At 42.2% G+C, this 23,792-nt stretch overlaps 1 protein-coding gene and 1 long non-coding RNA gene across 6 annotated transcripts in view; one reads left to right on the forward strand and one right to left on the reverse strand.

The window, feature by feature from the left end:
* The window catches only part of CIB2 (calcium and integrin binding family member 2), a 52,322-nt gene that overhangs the window by 23,444 nt on the left and 5,086 nt on the right, over positions 1 to 23,792 (forward strand). For 4 of the 5 annotated variants that reach the window (XM_017816781.1, XM_017816782.1, XM_017816778.1 and 1 more), the window contains exons 3-5: positions 12,717 to 12,828; positions 21,956 to 22,103; positions 22,201 to 22,396. In XM_017816781.1, the coding sequence (XP_017672270.1) occupies positions 12,739 to 12,828; positions 21,956 to 22,103; positions 22,201 to 22,396 (434 nt within the window). In that variant the 5' untranslated portion in view covers positions 12,717 to 12,738. The remainder of the gene's footprint in view (positions 1 to 12,716; positions 12,829 to 21,955; positions 22,104 to 22,200; positions 22,397 to 23,792) is intronic. The other variant, XM_017816779.1, reaches the window with a different exon arrangement.
* LOC108498292 lies at positions 2,497 to 6,587 on the reverse strand. Its single transcript, XR_001875138.1, has 2 exons — positions 5,907 to 6,587; positions 2,497 to 2,982 (listed from the first exon to the last, which is right to left on the reverse strand). It is a non-coding gene; the product is annotated as an uncharacterized LOC108498292 (long non-coding RNA).

A 23,792-nucleotide genomic window follows, 5' to 3' on the forward strand; every position in this document is an offset into this window, starting at 1 on the left:
AATCCTTTGTGGCTTAGCATTTGCCTTAGCTTAGCGGTTTAAGCAGAACATCCTGTTTGATAAACAATATCGCTCATCGTAGTCTATCACAGTCCCCCCTTTTTCTTTTCATAATTGAAATTTGTTTATCAAACTTTACTCTCTTGTTTACAATTATTATCGTATGCATAAGGCATTATTTCACAATCATTATCAGACTCATCAGTAGCTACAACACTGTACCTCGAATTATACCCAGAAGTAAGCATTAATAATTTTGCAATTTCAAAGCGTTCTTTAATAAAGCACAAAATATACTTTAAAATGCATGGTCCAAACATTAGTCCTAATATGATCATGATTATCGGTCCTGCTAAGGTAGAAAGTAGAGTAGTTAGCCATGGTGAAACATTAAACCAGTTTTCTTACCACGATCGATTGGTTTCCCTATCTTTCTTCCTTTGTTCTAACCGCTTCCTTAATTCTGCCATAGCGTCTTGTACTACCCCTGTATGGTCAGCATAGGAGCAGCATTCTTCTTTAAGGGCTACACATAATCCCCCTTCTTTTAGAAATAATAAATCTAGTCCCCTTCTATTCTGTAGAACGACTTCCGATAGCGACCTGACAGATGTAGCTAAGTTTTGTATAGATTGCTCTATTCTTGCCAAATCTTCATCAACAGCTAGTTGTAAATTTTGTATTTCTTTTCCCTTTACCAAAGAAGCTATTCCAGTTCCTACACCTCCAATCAACAAGGTTGCTATAGTTATCGCGGTAACGGGTTCTCTGACTTGTCTGGGAAGTTCCCCTTCAAAATGTCGAAATACCTCTTCCGAGGTGTGATACATGATCCTAGGTATAATTATTACTTGGATACAAAATACACTTTCATTAAAGACATTGAGAGATAGGCATGGAGTTACTCCTATGTCTGAGCATACCCATTTCGCTCCTCCTGATGGTATTACCCATTTGTCATTTTTATTTCTATGTTGTCTTATGGCCCAACTAGAGATAGTTTCATTACATAAAGGTTGGTACCTAGTAGGAACAGTTCCGATACATCTACCTTTGCCTGTCACCATTTGTATTGTTATCCCCTGGGTATGATTTTTCTGTTCTTCCCATTTACATTCTAGAGGATTTGATCCATTTGACCATCGGACTTTATTAGGTTTTCCTATTTCCTCAAAATAAGGCGGCCTGACATTATAACATAGCTAACAATCTAATGTAAGGTTTGGTTTACTTTTATTAAGGGCCTGATAAGAGGTTTGCATCAAGTCCTATAGGGGTTCTTTAGGCTTAGACAGCTTAAGCATGGGGAGCTCAGTTGCACTAACGTTTGTGCTGTTTTTCAAATTAGGGGTCGTGATGTCCGAGGAAAAGGACTAAATAGTTTTCCTTTTAGGAGTAAGAGGATTTAAAACTGGGTTTGGCCCTACTGGGAGGGGGTCATAGGGAGCTTTTTCTTTAGTAATTCTAAAGAAGCTTCCTCTATCTTTCCCTGGTTCCCAGAATCTAATGCCCCATACTTTTCCTACTAGCCATTCATCATTTTGTGGGTTTTTGACTGTTATTTCAAGTCGCTCACATACTGGTTTTCTACATGATCCTTGCACTCCCCCTGCATAATTATGTTTTGGTTTAGTACAACCAGGAGGTCCCCAGGCTACATTAATATGTTTGTCTCCAGGTGTAGGCCAATCAGAGGCAATAGTCTCACAACCCCAATATCCACAATAAAAATGTCCTGGGTAGTTACAATAACTTTTTCCTGGATTTGAGGCTGGGCATATATAAAATGCTTTACATTGAGCTTGTTTTTTGCTTAATTCAGAACAACTATCCCCATAACATCCTCCAGCTTTGAAGGGTATTAAGGAATACAGATGTACCGTAAAATTCCAACTATTCCCTGATGCTGTCAGATTTTGTATCACTTCTGAGGTTTGTAAATTAACAAGTTTCCAAATCATGGGTTCATGGAGATTCCCTGCATGTATAGGTGTTGCAAACAGTACCATGGGGACTGCAATTATGTAAACAGTGCCTAGAGAAAAACTTTGACCTTTATTGTGTCTTTTATTAATTTGAATATTACCAGCCCTTTTACCTTCACCAGTCCTGGGGGAGTTCGACCATCGCAGCTTGCGTGTCCCACGGCTTAGGCTCTTCCTCTTTTCGGGGTTTCCTCCTCTGCCTCGCCTGTCGACTCGATTGCTTCGAGACACAGGGTGATCCATCTTCTCGGCAGCAGGGGTCCCAAGTAGGAATGTGCCCTTTGTTTTTAGTGAGACGTACTGTATATGCGGACCACGAGGCGGCCTTTACCATGTACCCATTACACGGCAAGGCACTGATGTCCCGTCGGCACTGGACTTTTACTATATCTACTACAAAGGGAGCTGGTTCATTTAGGTGAAAACAAAAATATTGAGGGTTAACTCCAAATATGAAATAATTCCACCATCTGGGGGATCCCCACGGAACTCCCCTTTCTTCTAGTTGTTGTAATGTCTAAATAGTAAAATTTCGTTCTGATTGGTAGCACTGATCACAGATTCCCCTAGGAGGATATCCATATCTACAGTGTTTCCACCATTTCTCTTGGCACTTTTTACATTTAAAACAGATAAATGGATAACATTTACAACTTGGTATATTACACTTTACTCTTATATCTCGGTTATAAATGTATTCTGGGTCTATTTGTCTCCTATATGCTATATTTCACAACCTTCCATACATAATACACAAACAAAGATAGAATGAATGCCACCATAAATGCTAGTAGACACTTAATTTCAAATTAAAATTAGCAGCAAAAATTAAAATTAGCAGCAAAGAAATTGCTCAATGTCTCTGTCATAACCTATCTTCTCAGGACCAGTTTGGTGTCTCCAGGAGTGCTGATTATTTTCCAGCGTGAGGGATTCACTGGTCCGTTGATGTGACTGGCATGTGTCCATTCACGTTCTGCAGTTCGAATTGCTGTTTCTGTAGTAAGCAAGACAAGATAAGGTCCTTCCCGTTTAGGCTTTAATGTCTCTTCTTTTCCAGGTTTTTACCATTACCCAGTCTCCTGGTTCGATGTTATGGATCTTTAAATAAGCCCTCTTTTCCATAACATGTTTCGATGTTTAGAAAGTTGAGAAACATATTCGTTAATAGTATTATCGCGTATTAATACATGATTTTGGGGTTCCTCAATTCTGTAGGGCATTCCATACATCATTTTAAAGGCTGATATGCTCAAGTCTGCCCGAGGCCTTGTCCGAATAATTAGCAAGGCCATAGGGAGACATTTGACCCAAGACATTTTAGTTTCAATTATTAATTTGGTAAGGATTGTTTTTAGTTCCCCATTCATTCTTTCTACTTTTCCTGAACTTTGGGGGTGCCAGGGGGTGTGATATTCCCATTTTATACCCAAAATTTCTGTTAATTCCTTAATGACTTTTGACACAAAATGTGGTCCCCTGTCTGAGTCTATGACTTCAGGTACACCATATCGAGGTATTATTTGTTCTAATACTTTTGTAACTTGGTTGGCTGTAACCCTTGAGGTAGGGAATGCCTCTACATAATGTGTCAAATGGTCAATCATCACTAACAGATGTTTATATCTTCCCACTTTAGGTAAATCTGTGTAATCAATTTGAATGTTTGAAAATGGTTTGTATGCAAGTGAACGTCCTCCAAAAGGTTTTCCTCCTATTCTAGTACGGTTTACTTTCTGACATGTTTCACAGGTAGCAGTGATCGCATTTGCAATATTATATATTATTTGCCATCAGTTTCCGCAGCTCTGATTTCTTTTAACTTTTCTTTTTCCTGTGGTCCAAAACTGTATGGTTTTTCACTGACTACCCGTGCGGGTAGTATAGTGGTTTTATTCTTAAGCCGAGATTTTTAGTTCTTGATTCTAAACTTTTATTTCCAATTGTAATATTATGATTAAGTCTCGTCCCAACAGATTATATTCCGCTTCAGGGACAAGCAGGAGTTCACCTATGCCGAATTTATTTTCAGTTTCAAATATCACATTTTTAATTTTACCTTTGGCTCCAATTACTTGCACTCTTCCAGATGATGCTTTATAACCATCAGAGATTTGTTTATTTGTTGACTTTTCAGCCCCTGTACCGACTAAAAAGGTGAACTCCTGCTTATGGGGACCTATTTTTAATTTTATCAAGGGCTCAGGATGACTACGGTCCCCTAAAATATAGAGCCCCTGACTATCCTATTCTGCTTTCAAGACTTCTTCATCTCGAATCCGCTGTCTACAATTCTTCTTCACATGCCCCTTTTTCCCACAATAGAAACAACTTCCCTGTTCCTGTCTCGTCACTTCTTCCTTTCTGCTCATTCCCGAAAATTTACGGTCTTTGAACATTCCCCTGTGGTCCTCTCTTACTGCTGCTACCATCATCTTTACTTGTTGCTTATTACTCTCTTCCTCTCTTCTTACATACACTTTCTGGGCTTCCCTTAACAACTCATCCAACCCTCTATCTTGCCAATTTTCTAACTTTTCAATTTTCTTCCTAATGTCCTCCCATGATTTTGCTACAAACTGTGTCTTAAGCAATACTTGTCCCAACGGGTTGTCAGGGTTGACACCTGAATACAACTGGAGAGCTTTTCTTAATCTTTCCAGCCATTCCATAGGACTCTCATCTTTCTTTTGCATTTCGTTAAATGCTTTGTTAATATTTTGACCACGAGGCACAGCTTCTCTAATACCCTGAACCACTGTTGTTCTTAAATCTTGCATATGGGTTCTGTGGGCCGGGTCTTGATTATTCCAATTAGGATCAGGTCTCTGGAGTGGCCACTTTGTATCTGCCTGTGGTCCCTGGGCGTGCTGCGCGTCCCAGATTCTCATCCCAGCCTGCCTAATCATGTCTCGTTCTTTGGTAATAAATAATTGGTTTAGGATTGATTGCATTTCATCCCAGGTGTAAAGATTGGGCCCTAAAAGTTGGTCTAATCTTTCAGCTACTCCGATAGGGTCTTCGATTAAGCTCCCCATCTCGTTCCTTTTGAACTCTCTCAAATCTGCAGAATTCAGGGGTACTGATATTTACCCTGTGGTAGGTTGGGCTCCCCCATGGGTGCTTCTCTCAAGGGATACATTTGGGTGGCCCCTTTTTGACTTCTGGATCCTTTATAAGTGCGGGAATAACAACTCCAGTTCCTTAAGAGTTTTCCCAAGGGACTGTCAGGGGGTGTCCCCAGCGACCTAGCCTCAAAGCCGCTTTTCACTAATTTCCTTTCCTTCAGAGAACTATTTCCAATCTCTCTCTGAGGTTCCTCTTTTTCACTATTTTTAACCTCATTCAGAGGTTCCTCTTTTTCTGCGGTAGATGTGTCCCTAACACGATTCCTTCTGCCCTGAAAGCCGCAGCTGCCTAGTACAGACTGTCTTTCTCCCAGGGGGCTTTCCTCTGAGTTAAGGGGCTTTTTATTATTAACCCAAAGATTTAACTGTTGCCTTACCCAGTCTTTTTCTGACCCGTAAACTGACCAGAAGACATTTTGTGAGATTTTCTTTCCTCCCCATATCTTAGTACAATATATTATCATCTTCTGCTTGTCTTTCCCTACTGTCCCTGGGAAGTGTTTCCAATTGTCTAAGATATAAGCTAGAGGGGTATTTTTAAGTACAGAAGGTACCCATCCCATGGGAGCCGAAGGCTTGCTACCCTTCACCCCCATCTTCTGGAACATCTGCAACCACACACACACTCGCTCCCCTTATTCCTGGCCCAATCCCTCGTGGGAGATGGGAATCGCAGTACTAAAGGGTCCGCACTCACTTGGCTCAATATGTCGAGCCTCTCATTCCTTATATTCCAGGAATCCCAATCCCGCCCGAACGGTAATTCCCGCGAACCAAATCGCAATATACTTACGCGTCCCGCGTCTTCGTCCGGACTTTTGTGCACAAAATATTATGGGATTTGACCGGTTCTTTCTTTGCTCAATATTCCGAATTTAGGTTCGTCGGTAAGGTTGCACTGAGCCGCTGGTCTCATACGGGGCCGCGAACGAGCGCGGGGCGCCTCCCCGAAGAGCCGCAGCCCACCGTTCCTTATCCGAGTCACACGGCACCAAAATTGTTATAAATTTAGACCACAATGGATCAGAGTACTAATTAGAATTTATTAATTACTCGGTTACAGCAAGCAGAATATGAGCAAGTGCAGCGCTGGGCGACAGGGGAGTCACCGCTCCACCAACTGCCGCAAACAACAGCTTGGAAAGTCCCTTCTTATGGTCTTTTAGTTCCGCTTTCCTTAACATGCGGTTGTACTCTGCGCATGTTCGGGCTGTTGCTAAGGGGTCTTCTTCTGCCGTCTGGTGGTCGTTGAGGCTGAAGTAAGACGTCTTCCTCGGGTGTCCTTTTTCTGCCCTTTGGCTCTGGCAGCAATCGTCTTCCTTATGTGGGCTGTTCTTTTAGTTCTTAGAATATTTGGCAATCTTAAGGTATACCTTGCATTTTACAATCCTTTGTGGCTTAGCATTTGCCTTAGCTTAGCGGTTTAAGCAGAACATCCTGTTTGATAAACAATATCGCTCATCGTAGTCTATCACAGTCCTGCTGCTGGCACAGGCCCTCCCATCCTGTCCAGGCAGTCTCTGCTCAGCTCATGCCACAGCTCCTGTGAGCTCCTGGAGGGATTGTCCACAGCATTCCCTGCCCTCTTTCATTGCTACACTTGGGCCATTTTGCTGTTTCTTTTCTGTGAGCATGCAGAGCAATCTAGAGTTTACTCTTCGAGGTGGTCTTGATTGTAATGGTAAAGTCTTTGAATGCATTCCTGTTATTTAGGAATAAATAGGATGTATGTTGCTGAATAAAAATGTTTTACCCTTAGAGCATAAATAAAGGGATTGTTGCTATGAAGGCAGGACCAGAACTGGGGGAGATGTTTGTTCCTTTCTAGAGGCCACTTTAAAACCTCTATTTATTTCTAATCAAGGAGCCATTACAAGCTTTTATCTTTTGTTTTTAACTCTCCTTCAGTGCAGAGTTCCTATTACAAAGGCAGCCCAGCGAGCTGCAATGTGTTGTCCCTACATTTAATGGTGGAGATGTGTGGATACCAAGCCAAGGGAGAGCTGCTCTGTGTTGGAACACACCCACTGGTGAACTTGGGTGCAGTCTGACTACCCCTCAAAGCTGAATGGCAAATTAAAATTGCCATTACATGCAGGGTGTAAGCAGAGAGATCTTTCTTCAGATCTCCTCAGATGTAGCTGGAGGCTCTGCTGTGAGTTTGGAGGCATCAAGCTGTGTCCAACAAATACCCACAAAGTGTCACCCCTGCTGACTCCAGGGTGCTACACCCTGGAGAAGTGGGGACATGCTCTGCTCCAGCTTCTTTGCCATGTAAAATACCCCAAGTGGCAGAAGGAAAGGTGGCATCTACCAGAAGCAGGCTGTGGGGGCAATACTGTGTTGTGCATTTTTTGTCCTGAACACAGCTTATTTTGTTTTCATTGGTTGATGGGCAGCTGAGTTGATTTTCAATCTGCTGCTGTCTGCAGGGGTAAGTCTTGTTCTGCCCTTACTTAACGGATTAATTTAATAGAAAAATTAGCCCCCCCCATTTTCTTGCACTGCTGTTGCAACTGCTTCAGTTACCTCGAGGAGCTGAGTGTGAAAACTTCTGTATTTTCAAACACATCAGTTCCCTGAACCTCACTGCAGATTGTTAAATTAGTGCTTATGCAAGGGACCTGAGTGAGGAGGGGGGGCTTCAACTTTTCTCCAAGGGCAGATCAGCAGTCTGGGTTTAGACTGAATTAAAGTGATACAGAATCACAGCCTTAATCCTTGAGTGTGGTACATGAAGCTTAAATATATACCAGTACCTGTGGGGACAGAGCATCATCAGTAAATTAAATTTTCCATTAAATTTATGACTATTTTCCCTCCCACTCTCCTTTGTGGCAGGGAAGACACTGCCAGTTTTTCCTCTCCTTCCATGCAGAGTAAATGAGGCATCCTGGTGACAAAGAGAGCACGTCCAGGAATGGGAAATGCTTCTGCATGCATCCAGAAGAATCTTCTAGAGCAAATATAACTGCAGGACGTGTAATGGTCACTGCTGCAAAGGCTGATGGTTGCAGCTGTTGGGCATAAATGATGGTCAGTGTATGGTAATGGCAGCCTTTCCAGATCTGTGTGTTCAGACAGCACTGCAAAACCTGACATTGCTTCCCTGACAGACCCAAACGTTTCTGAGTGTAGGACAGGCAGCTAAAGCAGCTTTGGGTTATTTTCAGATGTGCTTCTTGTGAGGAGCACGCTGAGTAACAGCACAGAAAGCCCTTCCTCTCTAGGTCACAACTGCTCTGATGGGCTCAGGTCACCTGGGAGCCTTCTGCTTCTACAGGATCAGGAGAAATATCAGAGCCTTTCTGAGAGGTTTGTTTCTTTTCTGTTTGCAGTTAGTAATTAATGGTGTTGAGGGATGTGTCAGAACAGTCAGGAATCAGAGCAGCATTTGGGAAACGATCACTGGGTCTGACTCACAGGATTTGTCGTGGTGCACAACCCCACAAGCTGTACTGATGTACTGCCCAAAGGCAGGAGGATTATGGGTGTAAATAACCCTGATGTCTACTGAGCTTTACACTCTCTTACAGAACAGTTGATCAGAAATGCACTGTTTCTTTGCCAAAAACTAAGTACTCACCTGGTGTAACAGAAGTTATTCAAGGAAGCGGGAGTGTTGTGGAACTCCTGCAAAAGGGACTGTGTTCCCAGTGATAGTGGCTTTCTTGGGATCCTGTTAAGGGGCTGAGTTATTTTTTCTGTTATTTTTTTCAACCTGTTTTCTGCAAAATCCAGCATTTGATACACTGGAAATCCAGTTTGACATAAAAGAGTTCATTGTGTCCCTGAAGAACCTTCCAGCATAAAGACCTTCCAGTGGGAGAAGGTCTTACTGGTTTTTGTTGTTCAGTTGGTCAGGGGTTCTTTTGTTTGCTTTTATGTTTCGTTGTAAAGGACAATGGAGCAAGTGCAACACACTGTATGTTGGGTTTGGAACTGAAGCTGGAGAAATCTTCTGGCCCTTTTCACTGTGGTATCAGCTGCTCCTGCCGTGTGATAAGGCTGTTACAAATAAGAGCTGCAGGATCCTTGCAGATAAAAGTGTGGGGAAGACTATTTTATTGCTGTAATTTAGTTTGCAGGAGTCAGATCACAGCCACTTCCTACAGACTCCTTTAGATGCTTTAGTGTGAAATGCACTCAGGTGGAAAGCTCTTATACCTACAGATCTTTGATGTGGGGAATTAATGGAAGAGTTAGTTGGGAGGAAAACAGGATGTCAGAGCTGCCCTCAAATCTGCTGCTGATTACTGGCACATTTCTATGTCCAGCAGCTGCCTGCCAGCTCATTCTAGCAGAGTCTAGTCTAGAACTGAAAAACCACATCCTTCTTTAAGCTACTGAAGGGATGGATGAACTGCAGTCTAAATAGGTGGTTGTAATTGCTGTGGACAAGATGGTGAATTCTGTCAGCAAGAAATGACAGGTTTGCCTGTTACAGAGAGACAAACCTTTGTCCTGGGAAAAGGAATGGCAGTGAGCAGCTGGGCAGAGCTGTGCCTGTCCCCTCTCTTTGATCTCTCTCCATTTAAGTCTCTGTCATGGAAATCAGGTTGTTGCTTCACAGCAAATGGCACCTGGGACCCAGCATCAGGACCCTTCAAGTGCCTTCCAGGGCTGGTTTTTTAGGTTAGAATGAAGTCACCTGCTCTGTAGGTATTGTTTCAAAATTTCTTATTTAATTGGATGAGCATTGCAAGAAGCTTTTTCTATCAAAATAATTCTGAGTTCCAGATCGCTGTGAGCCACACTGGTGATAGTGAAGTGTTTTTCTATGTACCTGTAATAAATACTTCTTATTTGTCATCTTAGTATCGAGTCTCTGTTGTAGCACTGTTATTCCCAGTACTAAAGTAACTTTAAATTCATATTGTTATGGCTGTTTCTTTTATTACTGTTAATAGGTGTTTATTTTTGTGATATGCTTGTATTTCAGTAAGACTTGCCACATTTTTAGATTTGTCTTATGTTTATTGCAAGTAGAAAGGGAACCACCTTTTTTTTCTTTTTTTTTACAAACATGAGGTTTAAGAGTTATTATTGACAACTGTAGAAATTCCATACCTTGCCTTTCAGATTGATGTAACAAGCTTAGTAAAGTAGGAAACACAGACCACTTTATTCCGGTCCCTTCCCTCTTTTCCAAAAGAGAACTCCTCAAAGATGCCTAGCTTGGTGTTTGGATTCACAGTCCTGTTGGAGGACACAGAGCAAAGACAGACAAGTCTAATACTGGAGGAAGCAGAGAAGCAAATCTTGGCAGTTACAATAAGCAGGGATTGTCAGCTCCTGTGTTTTGAACGTTGCCCACAGTGGTTGAGTCGTGCCAGTGATGAGTGCTTTATTTTCTTGAAGACTAGAACACCATTTCAGTATTCTAGCTTTTAAAAATAAGACAATCCTTTGATGGATATTTGATTGGAAAGGTTTGCTTTCTTTTAAGTGCTTTTAAGCTGGTTTTTCTGGTGTGTTTAGAGGCGTCCTTGTAGCTGCTGTTTACAAGGGAGAAATCAGCTGCTGGAGAGGGAAATGGCTGTTGCATCTTGAATTACCCAGTATTTATGAAATGTCAGGGTGAGCTGTGGTGAGCAGCTGAAATGTGCTCAGATCAGTGCATATCTAATTTCCGGTGGGGCACAAAATATTGCTGTGCAGTGGGAAAGGATCCGTTCCCTGAGATCCAGAGAAAACGTGTTCCTGTGCTTCATTTCGTGTGTTCCTTGTGGCACGTCATAATCATGAGAAGAGAGATTTATTTTCTTCTAGTTTTTGAAATGGATTACCCTCATGGATCTGAAATGGCTCAGTTGATGTGGGGCTGACTGAGGGGCTGACTGCAGCTAAAGCTGGAAAGATGGAGGGGTTGGGGAGGCATCACTTTGTGTGTAACTGGTTTGGTTATGTTCTGCTCTTTAAAACACGATCATCTCTACTTGTAATTGTTAGTACACTGAGTGAGCAGGCAGGAATTTTTGCTAAAAGTAAAATAAGTCACAAAATACAGCTTTTTAATATATACAGGAAGTACACGTGGCCTAATGAGAGGCCAGAATACTCTGTGTTAGTACACAAGATGTGACAAAGTGACCACTTTCTGCCCTGAGCAGTTCATGAATTAGGTGTCAGACTGAACTTCCACTTATGATAAGAATTACATTTTAAAGTACCTGATGTTTTCTGTGAACAGCAACTTCCTGATCATCATTTCTCTCCTTTTTCCATGTATGGCACTGGATAGAGGACTGACAGATTCATGCTGAATAGATTGACTGATCTTTGAGCACTGGAATACATGTGTTCCCTCTCCAACCTTTTTACTCTGTTATTTGACAGAATCTTGGATTCTAGATACTTGTCCACTAGAATTAAATATTACTGGAATCAGTAAAATTAGAAAATCAGCAGAATTAAATCCAACACATGAATTGCTTCTACACAGGTAATGTTTTACTTCCCAGGCAATTTCTGTCTGTAGTTTGTTTGAGAGCACAAAATTTGAGATCCATTGGTGAGTTTGAATAGGATACCCATTGTGCTTGAAGTGTTTCTATTCCTAGTTTGAGTGAGCATCCCAGTGACAATAAATATGCTAAGATAGTTTTAAAATTTACATCCTGCTTAAGCTGAGGTTTTCTTTACACAGGGCTGTTTTCTCTTGCCTTTTGGGTTGTGCTTTTGCACTCATTCACTGGAATATTTGGACACAGCAAATAAAGGGTGGGATTAACACTTGTTAACTTAGTTCAATTAGTAATTTGAAGTAATGCTGTAGAAACATTTGTGTGGTCTTTGCCCAGTTTGTGCATAAGACTGAGAGAGTTTTATAATTTACTGGTAGTCAGCTTCTAAATATTTAGAAATATTGGTATTTCATGACCTTTGACTGTTGCTTTCCCAGCACTCTTGCAAAACTAAACTGGATTCTATTAGCACAGCAAACAAGCTCCAGAGAGCAAAACTAGGTTTGTGAATGTTGGACTCACATCTCTCTGTAAAAACATTTGTTTACTGCCTTTAAAATATCCTAGTTTATGAATAAGCTGTGCCAAGAGTGACACAAAACTGTGTGAGACAGTGAAGTGGAAATGCTCTGTGTGCTGGTGTCAGCCAGCACTGGAGCTGTACAAGTAAATCTGTGGTGTCAGTGAGGCACAGAGAGGAAAGGGGCTGTTTTAATTCAGAAGTGAGCTCTCCCAAGGAATCTTTTGTCTGTACCATTGTAGTTGGATATTGTTTGGCTTTGAAATTCTTTGAGCTGTTAAACAACACCTTCTTGCTTAGTGCAGCTCAATCTACACTGAGCTGTGATCCTGGGATACACTCCCAGTGTCAGTGCCTGGGTTCAGGCCCACAGCTCTGCAGTGCCTGAATGTTCCCTAAATGCAGGTCCTGTGGCCACGAGGGTGCTGGGAGCAGTTCTGCTGGATGCTGCATCAAAGCCCTCCATTTGCAAAAAGATGGGGAATTTAGCGGGCTCAGACTTGTGCACTAAGAGTAACCATTAGAGCTGCAAGACAGATTTGTGTCTGATGGCTTGCATGGATGGCATTGGTTCTTTAAAATTGGTTATTGGCTCTTTGTTTCTGCTTGTTTCCAGGTTGCATGGCCGGTACCATGAAATGGCACCAAACGTTGTGCCCATGGACTACACAAAGGACCCAGATGTCAAACTACCTATGCAGCTCATAATAAACATGCCTGAGCTAAAGGTATCACTTCTGACTGCTTACAAACTGTGTCTGGACTTATGTAGCTCGTCTGCCAAGTGAGTTTGATATCCTGAAGCAATGTGGCGTGCTGGGCTCTTCCCCTTCCTGTCACTGTTCCAGGGCAAAACCAGCCCCAGAAACCGGAAAATGTTTGAGTGGATGTCTTGCTTGCAGAGCTGGTTGGGATAGATGTTAATAGGAAATGAATGGGAAATAAAATCAAATTTAGTAATTTTCCCCCTTTGTGTGTATCGGTGCCAGAGAAGCCCGTGGGATTTCTGTGTGAAGAGCTGGTTAGAAATCATAAGTTCTTATCTCAGTGTGCTGATTGGAGATTTGCAAGAGGCGTGCAGAACATTGCTAAGAAAAAGGAAAGGCTTTCCCCTTTTTTTCATCTGCCTGAGCACAACTGGGAGTTTTCCTTTTTCATGGAGACATTACATGGTAGTTGGTGGAGAGACAGTCCATGAGAGAAGCAGTGGGCATAAAGCAATCAGTGAAAAAAAAAATTTGGGGCACTATTTGTTTTTATTCTTGTATCAGTTCAACCATTTAATGTGGTTTTAACAGGACAAGTATGGATTTTCAGCATTTATTTTTTTCAACAGTTCATTGAATTATGTTGTGTTTGGTCTCATGCTCTGTTTTTTAATGTATGCTAATTAGTTGATGTCTTTAAATTACTGTAATGTGGAAACAACTATTTATTCAATCTGGTAATTGCATGAAACATTTCTAAGCTTTTTAAGAACAATGCCCTAAAAACCTTGTAATTGGTGGCCTTCCACTTGATTTTAATGATTTAGAAATACTTCATTAATCCTGTACTTTTTTTCCCAATATCTGGTACTTTACAAGCAGAAGCAGTGCTTTAGAAATTCAGCTGGGGAGGAGGTTAAGTCAACATGAAGAGAAAAACATTTGAATTAGATTTCAAGTTGAAGTTCACGAACTCATTGTTCCTTTAGTGCCACTCTTGCTGCATATTTGATTCTGGGAAAATACCATTTACTGAACAAGAAGCACATTTCACTCTAAGGCACGTTTGTTAAAACGTGTTTGACCAGCATTTCATATAAATGGAAACATTAAAGACACAAGCATTTAATTCAGTAGAAGACCTAGGAAAAGTTTTCATCCTTCAGTTATTCTTCAGGTGCCTATGGGCAGCTGAAAAGTTTGTGTTTCTGGAGGAACGGAGGAATCATTTAGAATTCTTTTTCACAGCAAGCATGGGCTTCTCCAGCAAATTCCTAATGTGTGTTTATCCCCTTTCTAATGGCATCAGTGTTCCTGAAGGTTTCTGTTCTCATCTCTGGGACCTTGACAGTGCAGTGTGAAACCCTCTGGCACAGGTCTGTGCCTGCTCAGGGTTCAGCTGCCAGATGGCTCAGAGCTGCTTTGTGGCAAATCAAGGCTAAGTTTAGAAAAGCCAGTGAGAAATTCCGGTCACACACACTCTTTTGGGCTTCAGTCCTAGAGGACTGAACACTTAAGGAGCAGCTCATTCCATGAAAACTTTAGAGATGGAAGACTCCTGTGTTTACAGGACAGCCTGGTGCTTAGGCTGAGATCTAAACCAGGAATTTCACCCTGGAACCTGTTTAGATTGAGATTCAGGAGCACATCTTGCTGCCTTAGTGAACTTAGATGGTACTGACAGACTTCCTGAGAGACTTCCCTGTGTGAGATGGATCATAATCCATCCTCTTGCACCACATCCAGGCTGTGAGGTTGTCAGGCCCTGCTTTAGGAGATGTCTCCAGGGTCATGGAACTTGACTTTATGAAAATAGCAGGACTAATTCAGTGTTAAATTTTATACAGGTTCTCTCTCAGGTCTCATAAGGCTGTGGAAGAACCTTAGAACTGTTGCTGTCGAACCACTCTTTATTTCAGGAATTGTAGCAGCTCAGAGAGAAAAGTGCTTTTAAGAGCTAGGGAGCTTGTTTCCAGTAAAATATCAATAAGAGGAGACTGGGCCTTGTTCCATAACTCTTTCAAAGCACTGACACTAAAAGGTATTAAAATGCCACCCAGGGTCTCAGTTACAAACTGGGACCCATCTTGGTCGTGAAGCATTTTGTGATTGACTGTGCAGATGGGGGTGAGAGGAGAGGGTCTTTCCCCAGGAGTTCATTTTTGAAGCACCCTGGGTAGTAACTCCAGCTCCTACAGCAAGAAAAATCATCTTTAACCTTTGCAACTTGCCCAGACTGCCCAACACAAGTCGTTATGGTGTTTGCTTTCTTTGGGAAATTTTCATCAAGGTGAAGACAAAGCCAACATTTAAATCTTAAAATAGAAATAAATGAACTAAATGTCTATTGAATTCTAATAAAATTAGTGCTAATTTCACTGCACCTGGCTTTTTTCATATACACATTACATTTCTGGTTACTGGCAACGTTGAGCTCAATACCATTGCAGGTTCTGACAAATGGATAGAATCAATAATGCACTTTTCTAAATTAGATTCTGCTACTGTAAAGAAAGATCTTTACCTCCTGCATTAATGTTTCGAGCCAGGATTTTTGTGTTTCAAAGAAGAAAAAAATGCCGGTGGTCACTCACTTTAATTGGTCATGAATTATTCACTAGCTCACGGTTCTTAAAAGTTGAAAGTCAGGACAAGAAATAAATAAATAAAGAAGGGACAGATACTCTAAGTGGATTAGTTCTACCATTACACTGAAGTTAACAGAGCTGCTTTACTCCATCAGTGTCGCTGCAGCCTCTGCTCTCTCATTCTGACAATCTTGGTTACACAGCCTGCTGTCTAATAAATTCACTTTGGGGCGTCTGGGCACCTGTGAGATTGCAGGAATTAGTATTGCCCAGTCGCAGCCATGGTGTGGCTGTTCAGTGGGAGACCAGGGAGAAAGCACAAGGGATATTTTTCCCCAGCTCCAACTGATCTCACTCACGTTGTCCCTGTCATTTGCCCAGGGCTGTAACCTGGTGACAGAGCACTCTGATTTGGGGGGGTGGGTGGCCATGCCCATGTCCCCAGTGTACCCAGCTGTGGGTAGTGCAGTGCAGAGCAGTCCTTCTGGTCACACAGGGGCTTCCTGAGGGGAACCACTTCTGTTTCTCTCACTTTACAGTCTGTTGCTCTCTGGTTTTTGGCTCACACAGTGACTTCATCGATCCTCACAGACCTTGTCATTGTCTGCAGGGGGGGCTGAGGTAGTTCATAAATCCACCCACTGCTGAAACAGAGAGGGCAACAGGCACAGGGATGAGCCAGGAGAGAGGAAGGACACTCAGGGAGCAGGGAATCCATCCCACATTTCAGAACTGCTGTTAGCCCCCTGGTTTTGGTTAAGTTTAAACACGAATGCACGTGGGCTGCTTCAAAATGAAATAAAAATACTTCATACAATTTGAATGGGATGGGATTTTAGGGACAATTTCAGTGAGTCTTCAGGTTCAAAGCTTTCCATGCGTGGGCAATGACCCCTGAGGGAGCAGGCTGATGTTCTTCCTGAGCCCCCACCCCTGCTCAGGCCAATCTTTGCCTCCAGCTCATCCCAACATCCTTGTCTGCATCCCGTGAGTTGTTTCTAGTCGGGATGGGATGCTTTACTCCTTTCAGACCACTCTTCTTGCTTCCCTGAAGCCCCATTTTAACTGTGGGTCTCCACTGGATGTGCTCCAGGTGTCATAAAGTGAGGGCCACGTTCCCTCTGGTGAGCCCAGACCTGCACCTTCCCGATGCTCTCCAGCTTTGTCTGCACTTCCTGGCTCAGGGAATCAGTTTTTGTCACAGTGCCTTATGTTCCCACAAGACACCATTAAGTTCTGTAATACTGAAGCAATTCTGTCTCCAACCACAGTCTTTGGTTTTTTGGCTGTTGTAGCTTCAGTAAACAGTCATTGCTGAACTGTCTTATGTTTCTGCTTTCTGACAGAGTGATGTGGTCTTTTTTTAAGACATAAACATATCAGTTTAGCTGTATTTTAGCCTTGGTTTCTGCAGGGATTTCTTAAGCAGGCACTGCAAAGACGTTTGATGACATTAATATAATCATATACACATAAAAACCACATTATTGATTTTGAGGAAGAAGAAAATGAAGGAGAAAAAAACCAAGAAACTTGCTTTTATCTGCTCCAGGGATAATTTGCTGTTGCTAATGATGCTTCCTTTCCAAAGTACCAGACTTTCCTGTGGAGCTTTGGTAATGAACAATTTTGCCATTTTTACACTAATGTTTGTCTGATAATGTCTCTACTTTTTTTTTTTTTTTTTTTTAGGAATAACTGCTGAAATTTGAGAAAGGTTTGCTTTTGATCAGTTCTGAACAAGTCCTCATTAAAGCATCCAAAGGGACTCTGACTTTCAGTAGTCTGCAAAGCAGACTGGTTTGTGCATTTAAATATATCCTCTAAAGTCAGTGGGGACTTTGATTCAAACACAAAAGAGAAAATCATTTTCTTTCTGCGAATATAAAAATTAAGAAGCATTTTGTGATGACTTTTCAGCACTTCCAGTTTAATTATCTTGACCTATCTTAGAACTTTACTTGCAACATCTTATTTCCAAAATGCAGTCCATTTGTGGGAATAGGACAGAGGGCTTGGAATGAATTCCTCAAGCTACAGAAGAGAGCAAAGGGCCACCACAGTGCTCTCCTAGAGCCTGGGATGGGAACCAGAGGACAGAGGATTTCGCTGCGAGCTCAGGAATAAACCCTATTAATGGTTTCTTAGAAGACTAATGGCTGTTTGTCATTGTTTGGTGTTCTTGGTCTGTGTGTTGGGATAGATGCCACATGAGATTAGGAAATGTGTAGAAACACAGTTATTGAGCAGAAGAAGTGATTGTTACATAAATGGATTAGAAGGATCATCTCAAGCCACTACAGCAGCATCAATCTGCAAAGCAGCAGAGGGTTTTTTTTTCAGTTGTAACAGTTCTTTATTGTTTCTGTCTCCACTCTCATTTTTGTTGGGAGGGTACAGAAGAAGCTTTTTAACAAGGCAAGTTTCTAGTCTTAAAAGGATTCTTTTTTTTTTTTTTTAACAATTAGTGCTTAAGGGAAAGCAACCTAGGAAGGAACAGTATCGTTTTCCCCTTTGCTCCCTTCCCCCATGGCTTTTCCTTTAAATATGATGGAACCCTAATCTGTGCTCTTTAGAGTGGAGGTAATGAAATTACAGAAAGGATGTGAAAAGTATCTGTGAAGGTAAGCTAATACTTTCCATTGTGTAAGCCACAGATATACTGCCTGAAGACACATAATATGAGAAAGTTAAAGGAAAGAAATCAATATGAGGAAAGATTTTATTTTTCATTTGGGTTTTAGAGATCCATTTGGCCAAGAGTTACTTAAGAAGTATGCTTAGGCCCATTTAATTCTTTCTTAATTCAGCTGTATTTTCAAGATCTCTGACATGCCAAAGAGATAACTCATGCAACTGCAATGTGTTTATTGAGTGAGTGAGACCCTGCCTGGCATTTCTAATGCATTAAGTCCCAGGTTTGATATTCACTGCTGATAGGGAGATTTGCATCCGTGGGCTCCCTGTTTGTTACCCAACGCTGCCTCTAAGATGTCAGTTTAAAACTGTTACCACAGCACTTGGTTGTGATGAGGTTTGTTCCAAAGAGAGCTACGTAATATTTTAGAAACAACAACAACAACAACAAATTATTAACATGTTTCGACATCCGTTCTGGTGTTTGGCCTTCTCAAATATTAAACATTTAACAGATGCACCATTTTTGGGTGCCTTTAGGAAGAAAGGGGGCCTTTTCATATATTTCAGCCCAAATGAATCTCACTTTGGCTGTTTAATAAACTGGCAGTTTGAGACAATAGCACCAATTGTTTGGCACTGTGTGTCTGTGTGTGTATTCCACAGACAGGTCCATGTGTATTCCACAAACAGGCACCATGTGTTTCCAGGCATCAAGGGAGATCCTTTAAGCTCAACAGCAGCCCCAGTTGCCCACCTGCTGTCCCTGCCCAACCTGCACGTGACATATCCTTTTACAGGGAGGTTCTCTCAGCCATCTGGCAAGTTCTGGGGTGTTGTTTTTCATTCTGAGACTCTTTAGGGATGTGACCCTGCTGTTTTTTGAGGCTACTGGCTTTTTGTTTTCAGGGGTCCCTTTTTTGTGCTCTATTTAATTTCATTTTATTTGGCCTGGTTTTGCCTTCACCTGAACAGGGAGCTCAGCCTGATGCCCTGAGCTCAGAGCACAGTGAGCTCATTAATCTCCTACCCTCAGAAATCCGTAGGCAGGATGCCTGTTGTGGAATTACTTCAGCCATGGAACCCTGCAGGAGAATTTGTATTTAGTATTGACTACTTCAGTGGGCTGTCCCTTGAGCCTAGGACTCTGTGGTCCATATTTCACCCATCCATTAAAACAGCCTTGTTCCTGGCCATTGCCACAGCCAGAAAGACTGGAGAGATTTTGGCATTTAGGAGTGAATTTTAATCATAGAAGTGTTTGGGTTGAAAAAGACCTTTAAGCTCATCGAGTCCAACTCTTCCCCCAGCACTGCCAAGGCCACCACTAAACCATGTCCCCAAGTGCCACATCCACAGGGCTTTTAAATATCTCCAGGAATGGGGACTCAGTGACTTCCCTGGGCAGCCTCTTCCAGGCCTTGACAACCCTTTTGATGAAATTTTTCCTGATATAGAATTGAAACCTCCCCTGGTGCGATTTGAGGCCATGTCCCCCTGTCCTATTGCTGGTTCCCTGGGAGCAGAGCCCAACCCCCCCAGCTCCCCCCTCCTGTCAGGGGGTTGTGAGAGCCAGAAGGTCCCCCCTGAGCCTCCTTTTCTCCAGGCTGAGCCCCCCCAGCTCCCTCAGCTCCTCCAGCCCCTTCCCAGCTCCGTTCCCTTCCCTGGACACGCTCCAGCCCCTCGATGTCTCTCTGGTAGTGAGGGGCCCAGAACCGAACGCAGGATTCAAACCCTGTCTCAGGGAATTGTGCTTTCAATGTCTGTTCCTCAGGCCTCACTCATCCTGAGGGGATTGGCACACACATTTACATGGTTTGTCACTAGGTGAATATTTGCCTTTTAGCAAACTCCAACCGATTTCCACCACGAAAGCAGTCCTAGATGCAAACTGCCAGACCAAAGACATCTCATTTAGCTGGTTTATGTATCCCATCATTAAACAGAGGCCTGCTGGAATCAGGTGTGCTCTGTGAGGACGTGAATGGCCACTAAAGCTGCTGAGAAAAAGTATCTTAAAGTTCCAGCTGGGGTGGCCACTGAAATCTGTTCTTAAAATTGCCAGGTGACATGATTTGGCAAATGTATGTACGGGGTATTTGTATATCCACACCTGAGAACTCCTCTGTCCAGGCAGCCCAGAACCAGACACTGCAAAGGCTCATCCCACTGTGTGAGTCTGCACATGGACCCATCAATCCCCTGCAGAAGGAAGGGAAGCTGCTTTCCAGGAACTGGATGTTCTTCGAGTCACCTCACACTTCTCTTACAGAAAATAAGCTTTCCTATATCATGCTCGTCTTTTAACAAGAATCCTTAAAACTTTTTCATTATTTGAGGCTGTAACAAAATGTATCTCAGATGTAACCTCAGCGTGAGTGACTAATTTTATTCTGCTCCCAAGTTCCCCCTGTGATTTCAGCTGGACATCTTTGTCTCCAGCTCTTGTTGTGAGCTGCTGCACACCATTTAACTGTGGCTGAATTGCACTGCAGAGGCAGCTGCATATGAGTAGTAAGTGGCCCAATTCTTGTAAGGTACTTTATATTCCTTTAAGATGATATATAAAACACCAATATCTTCAGCAACTCTGATTTTTGCGTGCTGCTTCTATCTTTTTAGTCTCCACAGTTATGCTGAAAATGTGTTTATAGATGCATCTGTTCTGCATGTGAATTAGCAAAAGACAATTCAAGTAAACTGAAAAATAAGATTTTTCCGGTCATTTTCCTCTCAAATATAGCTGTTTTATGTGATTTCATTAAAAATAATAATAATTTCATTAAAAATAATGGTTTGTGAGTACCTGTTAAGTAATTAAACTCAGAGAAAAAAGAGAAATTAAATGGACTGAACTTCTGAGCTTTCACAATACTGCTTCTTTTAAACAAAATGCTGCATGCATATTAAAAATATGAAGCATGATATGCCACCACTGAAGCCGTTTGCATTTATAGAAGATCAATATGTTGATTGGTGTCTTGGTTTCTGTACATCTATAGAACAGCTTTGATGAGACACTGCTCACAGCCCAAGTCATGTTTGTGTTCTATTTGGATTCAACTGAATTGAATTGATTTTTCCAGTTTTATAGATACAGCTACAAATTAATTTGGGAGTTTTATACAGCTGAGACAAAGATGTTGCTTTGATACCATAAAAACATCTGGTTTGGACTTGGGAGTATTAAAGCAGCTTTTTTTATGCTTCCTTGTGTGTTTGTGGTTTTAGAATATTGTCTCATTCTTGGGTGCAGGAAAGGATCTCAGGATCATCTCCTGTGGAGATTAAATTTCATTTAAATCTCTGGAGTTTAGTCAGTCCAACCACAGGTTGGACACTGATGGGTGTCAGTGCAAATGAAAGGCTTTTCTACCAGATTCTCCTGGGATGTGACTCTACATCCTTAGTGATTGATGGTTCTGCATCAGCCAGGGGTGGAATGCACACACTGACTTTTGGAAGTGGTTTCATAAATACTGTTTGTTCTTCCAGCCTTCAGTCAGGAAGACCCCGTTTGCTTCCTTGGCTTTCTCCCTTGGTCTCTGTTTCCATCCCCTCCTGCCAGCCCCTGTTTTTCTGTGCCAGCTCCTTCAGTCTGACACCCTGGCAGGAGCCTGTTACCTGAAAATCATCTTCAGGCTCTTTGTACCTTTACTGTAACATTTATAAAGCACGTGTTCTGCACTGGAGGAATGAGGGGGGCACCAGTTTAGAGAGAAGAGACCTGGGCAAGAAGTACAATGCAGCATCACAGGCTGCAAAAGCATCCAAATGTAAATTTTTGGATGCATTTTTGGGGGGCAAAAAAAAGTTGTCTTCAAAGAACCAACCGTGGAATTCTGTATTCATTATCAGGGAGTCTTTTGGAGGTTTTTTGATCTTTCAAATACTAATATATATATATATATTTTTTCCCACAGGAGAATCCCTTCAAAGAAAGGATTGTGTCATCTTTCTCCGAAGATGGAGAGGGCAGCCTGAGCTTCAATGACTTTGTGGATATGTTCTCTGTGCTCAGTGAAATGGCTCCCAGAGAGCTCAAAGCAATCTATGCCTTTAAGATCTACGGTACTGTGGGGAGGGGGGGATGCTTGGGGGTGCTTTCTGTGGCGGAAGGAAATGAGTGTGAGAGTTGCTGGTGACCTCTGGTTCTTTTCTGGTTCAGATTTTAACACAGATAACTTCATTTGTAAAGCAGACCTGGAACAAACCCTCAATAAGCTGACCCGGGAGGAGCTGACAGCAGAGGAGATCACCCTGGTGTGTGAGAAGGTGATAGAAGAGGCTGACATGGATGGGGATGGAAAGCTGGGCTTTGCAGATTTTGAAAACATGATTTCCAAAGCACCAGACTTTCTCAGGTACTGAGTTGTTTTAGGATATCACTGTGTAGTGTAATACAGGAAATGTCAGACGTGAGTGTTTTGCTGGAGAACTGTCTGAGGATGACCTGACTCAGTTTATTTTTCCAGTTCTCTGATGATGTGAAGACCAAGAGCTCGATGACTTTTGTGTGGGTTCTTCAGGAAAATATTTTGATCTATTATAAGCTCAAATTCATATCTTTCTTAAGCCTATAGCAAGATTCCTTGTTGTCTGCATAGGATGGTGTGTAAATATTGTCTACGTGTTACAAATATACATGGAAACACATTGATCTTTTGTGCTGAGCAGGTGAGAGCATCTCCTGATGTTTTTTAAGAACATTTAAGTGTCCTGCAGAACACAGAACAGTTTCTTTCTTTCATAAATGAGATTTCTGAGGGAAGACATTAAAGCAAAGTGATCAGTAAAGCACGAGCACGTGATTCCTGTGAATCCTGAGAAACATCAGTTTTCTGAGAGGAGACACTACAAAGTTAATGCCTTTTATTCATACCAGGCATTCCTTGGCTAATCAGGTATGGCAACAGAAACCCTTTTAGAACAAGACACATTTCATCATTATGGTGAGGTGAGGCTCAGGAGGTGCTCTAGTGTTTTGTTTACAGATATTTCCAGCTAAGAGAAAACATTTTCTTTATTGTGCTGCCCACACAGAAGCTGCTGGGGTCAGGTGGAGTTTCCTTGAATCAGTCAAAAGGCTGTGCTGCACCTAAAATCTGGCAGAGAACAGCAATCCCCTGTGAGGAGCTGGAGGCAGACCTGGAGATTCAGCAGAAGCTGCAGTTGCAGGAGTTTCCTGTGCCATGAGTGACTTTACTGCTGTGTTGTAGAGGCTGGCAAACTGCTGACTGAGAATTCCAAGCTGAGGATGCTGTGCAGTCCAGTCATTTCCTGAGGAAGTGGCAGAGAGGAGTGTTTGCCGGTGCAGCGCTGGGATGACTGTCATCATTATTCTTCTTTCCCAAGTTTGTGATGTTCTGAGAAGATGAGGAAATGAGTGGAAAGCACTGAGTATTCAACAGGGCAAGATGATGAGTAAGAAGAGGGATGGAGTGAGAATACAGACCTTGTTATAGATTAGGTGAGAGAAAGTAGAGTACCAACAAACCCAGAGGACCAGGCTACCAAGGGTTGGAAGACTGAGCATCCAGTTGCTCAGTTTAAACACAGGTCCTTGGATCCACGTTCATGACATGGTGAACTCCATGTTATCAAGATGTCTCCTGCATGTTCAGGATGGTGATGTGCATATTTAAGGCAGATATTTTTCATCCTTGGCTTCAAGAGAAATCTTAACTTCCCTCTTCTTTCAGGTTCGGGAGATCAGCTGAGTCACAGGATTCATCTGTGAAGTCCTCAGGCTGAAGAGTT

Source organism: Lepidothrix coronata, unplaced genomic scaffold (assembly GCF_001604755.1).
Source record: "Lepidothrix coronata isolate B3197 unplaced genomic scaffold, Lepidothrix_coronata-1.0 Scaffold58, whole genome shotgun sequence".
Taxonomy (NCBI): Eukaryota; Metazoa; Chordata; class Aves; order Passeriformes; family Pipridae; genus Lepidothrix; species Lepidothrix coronata.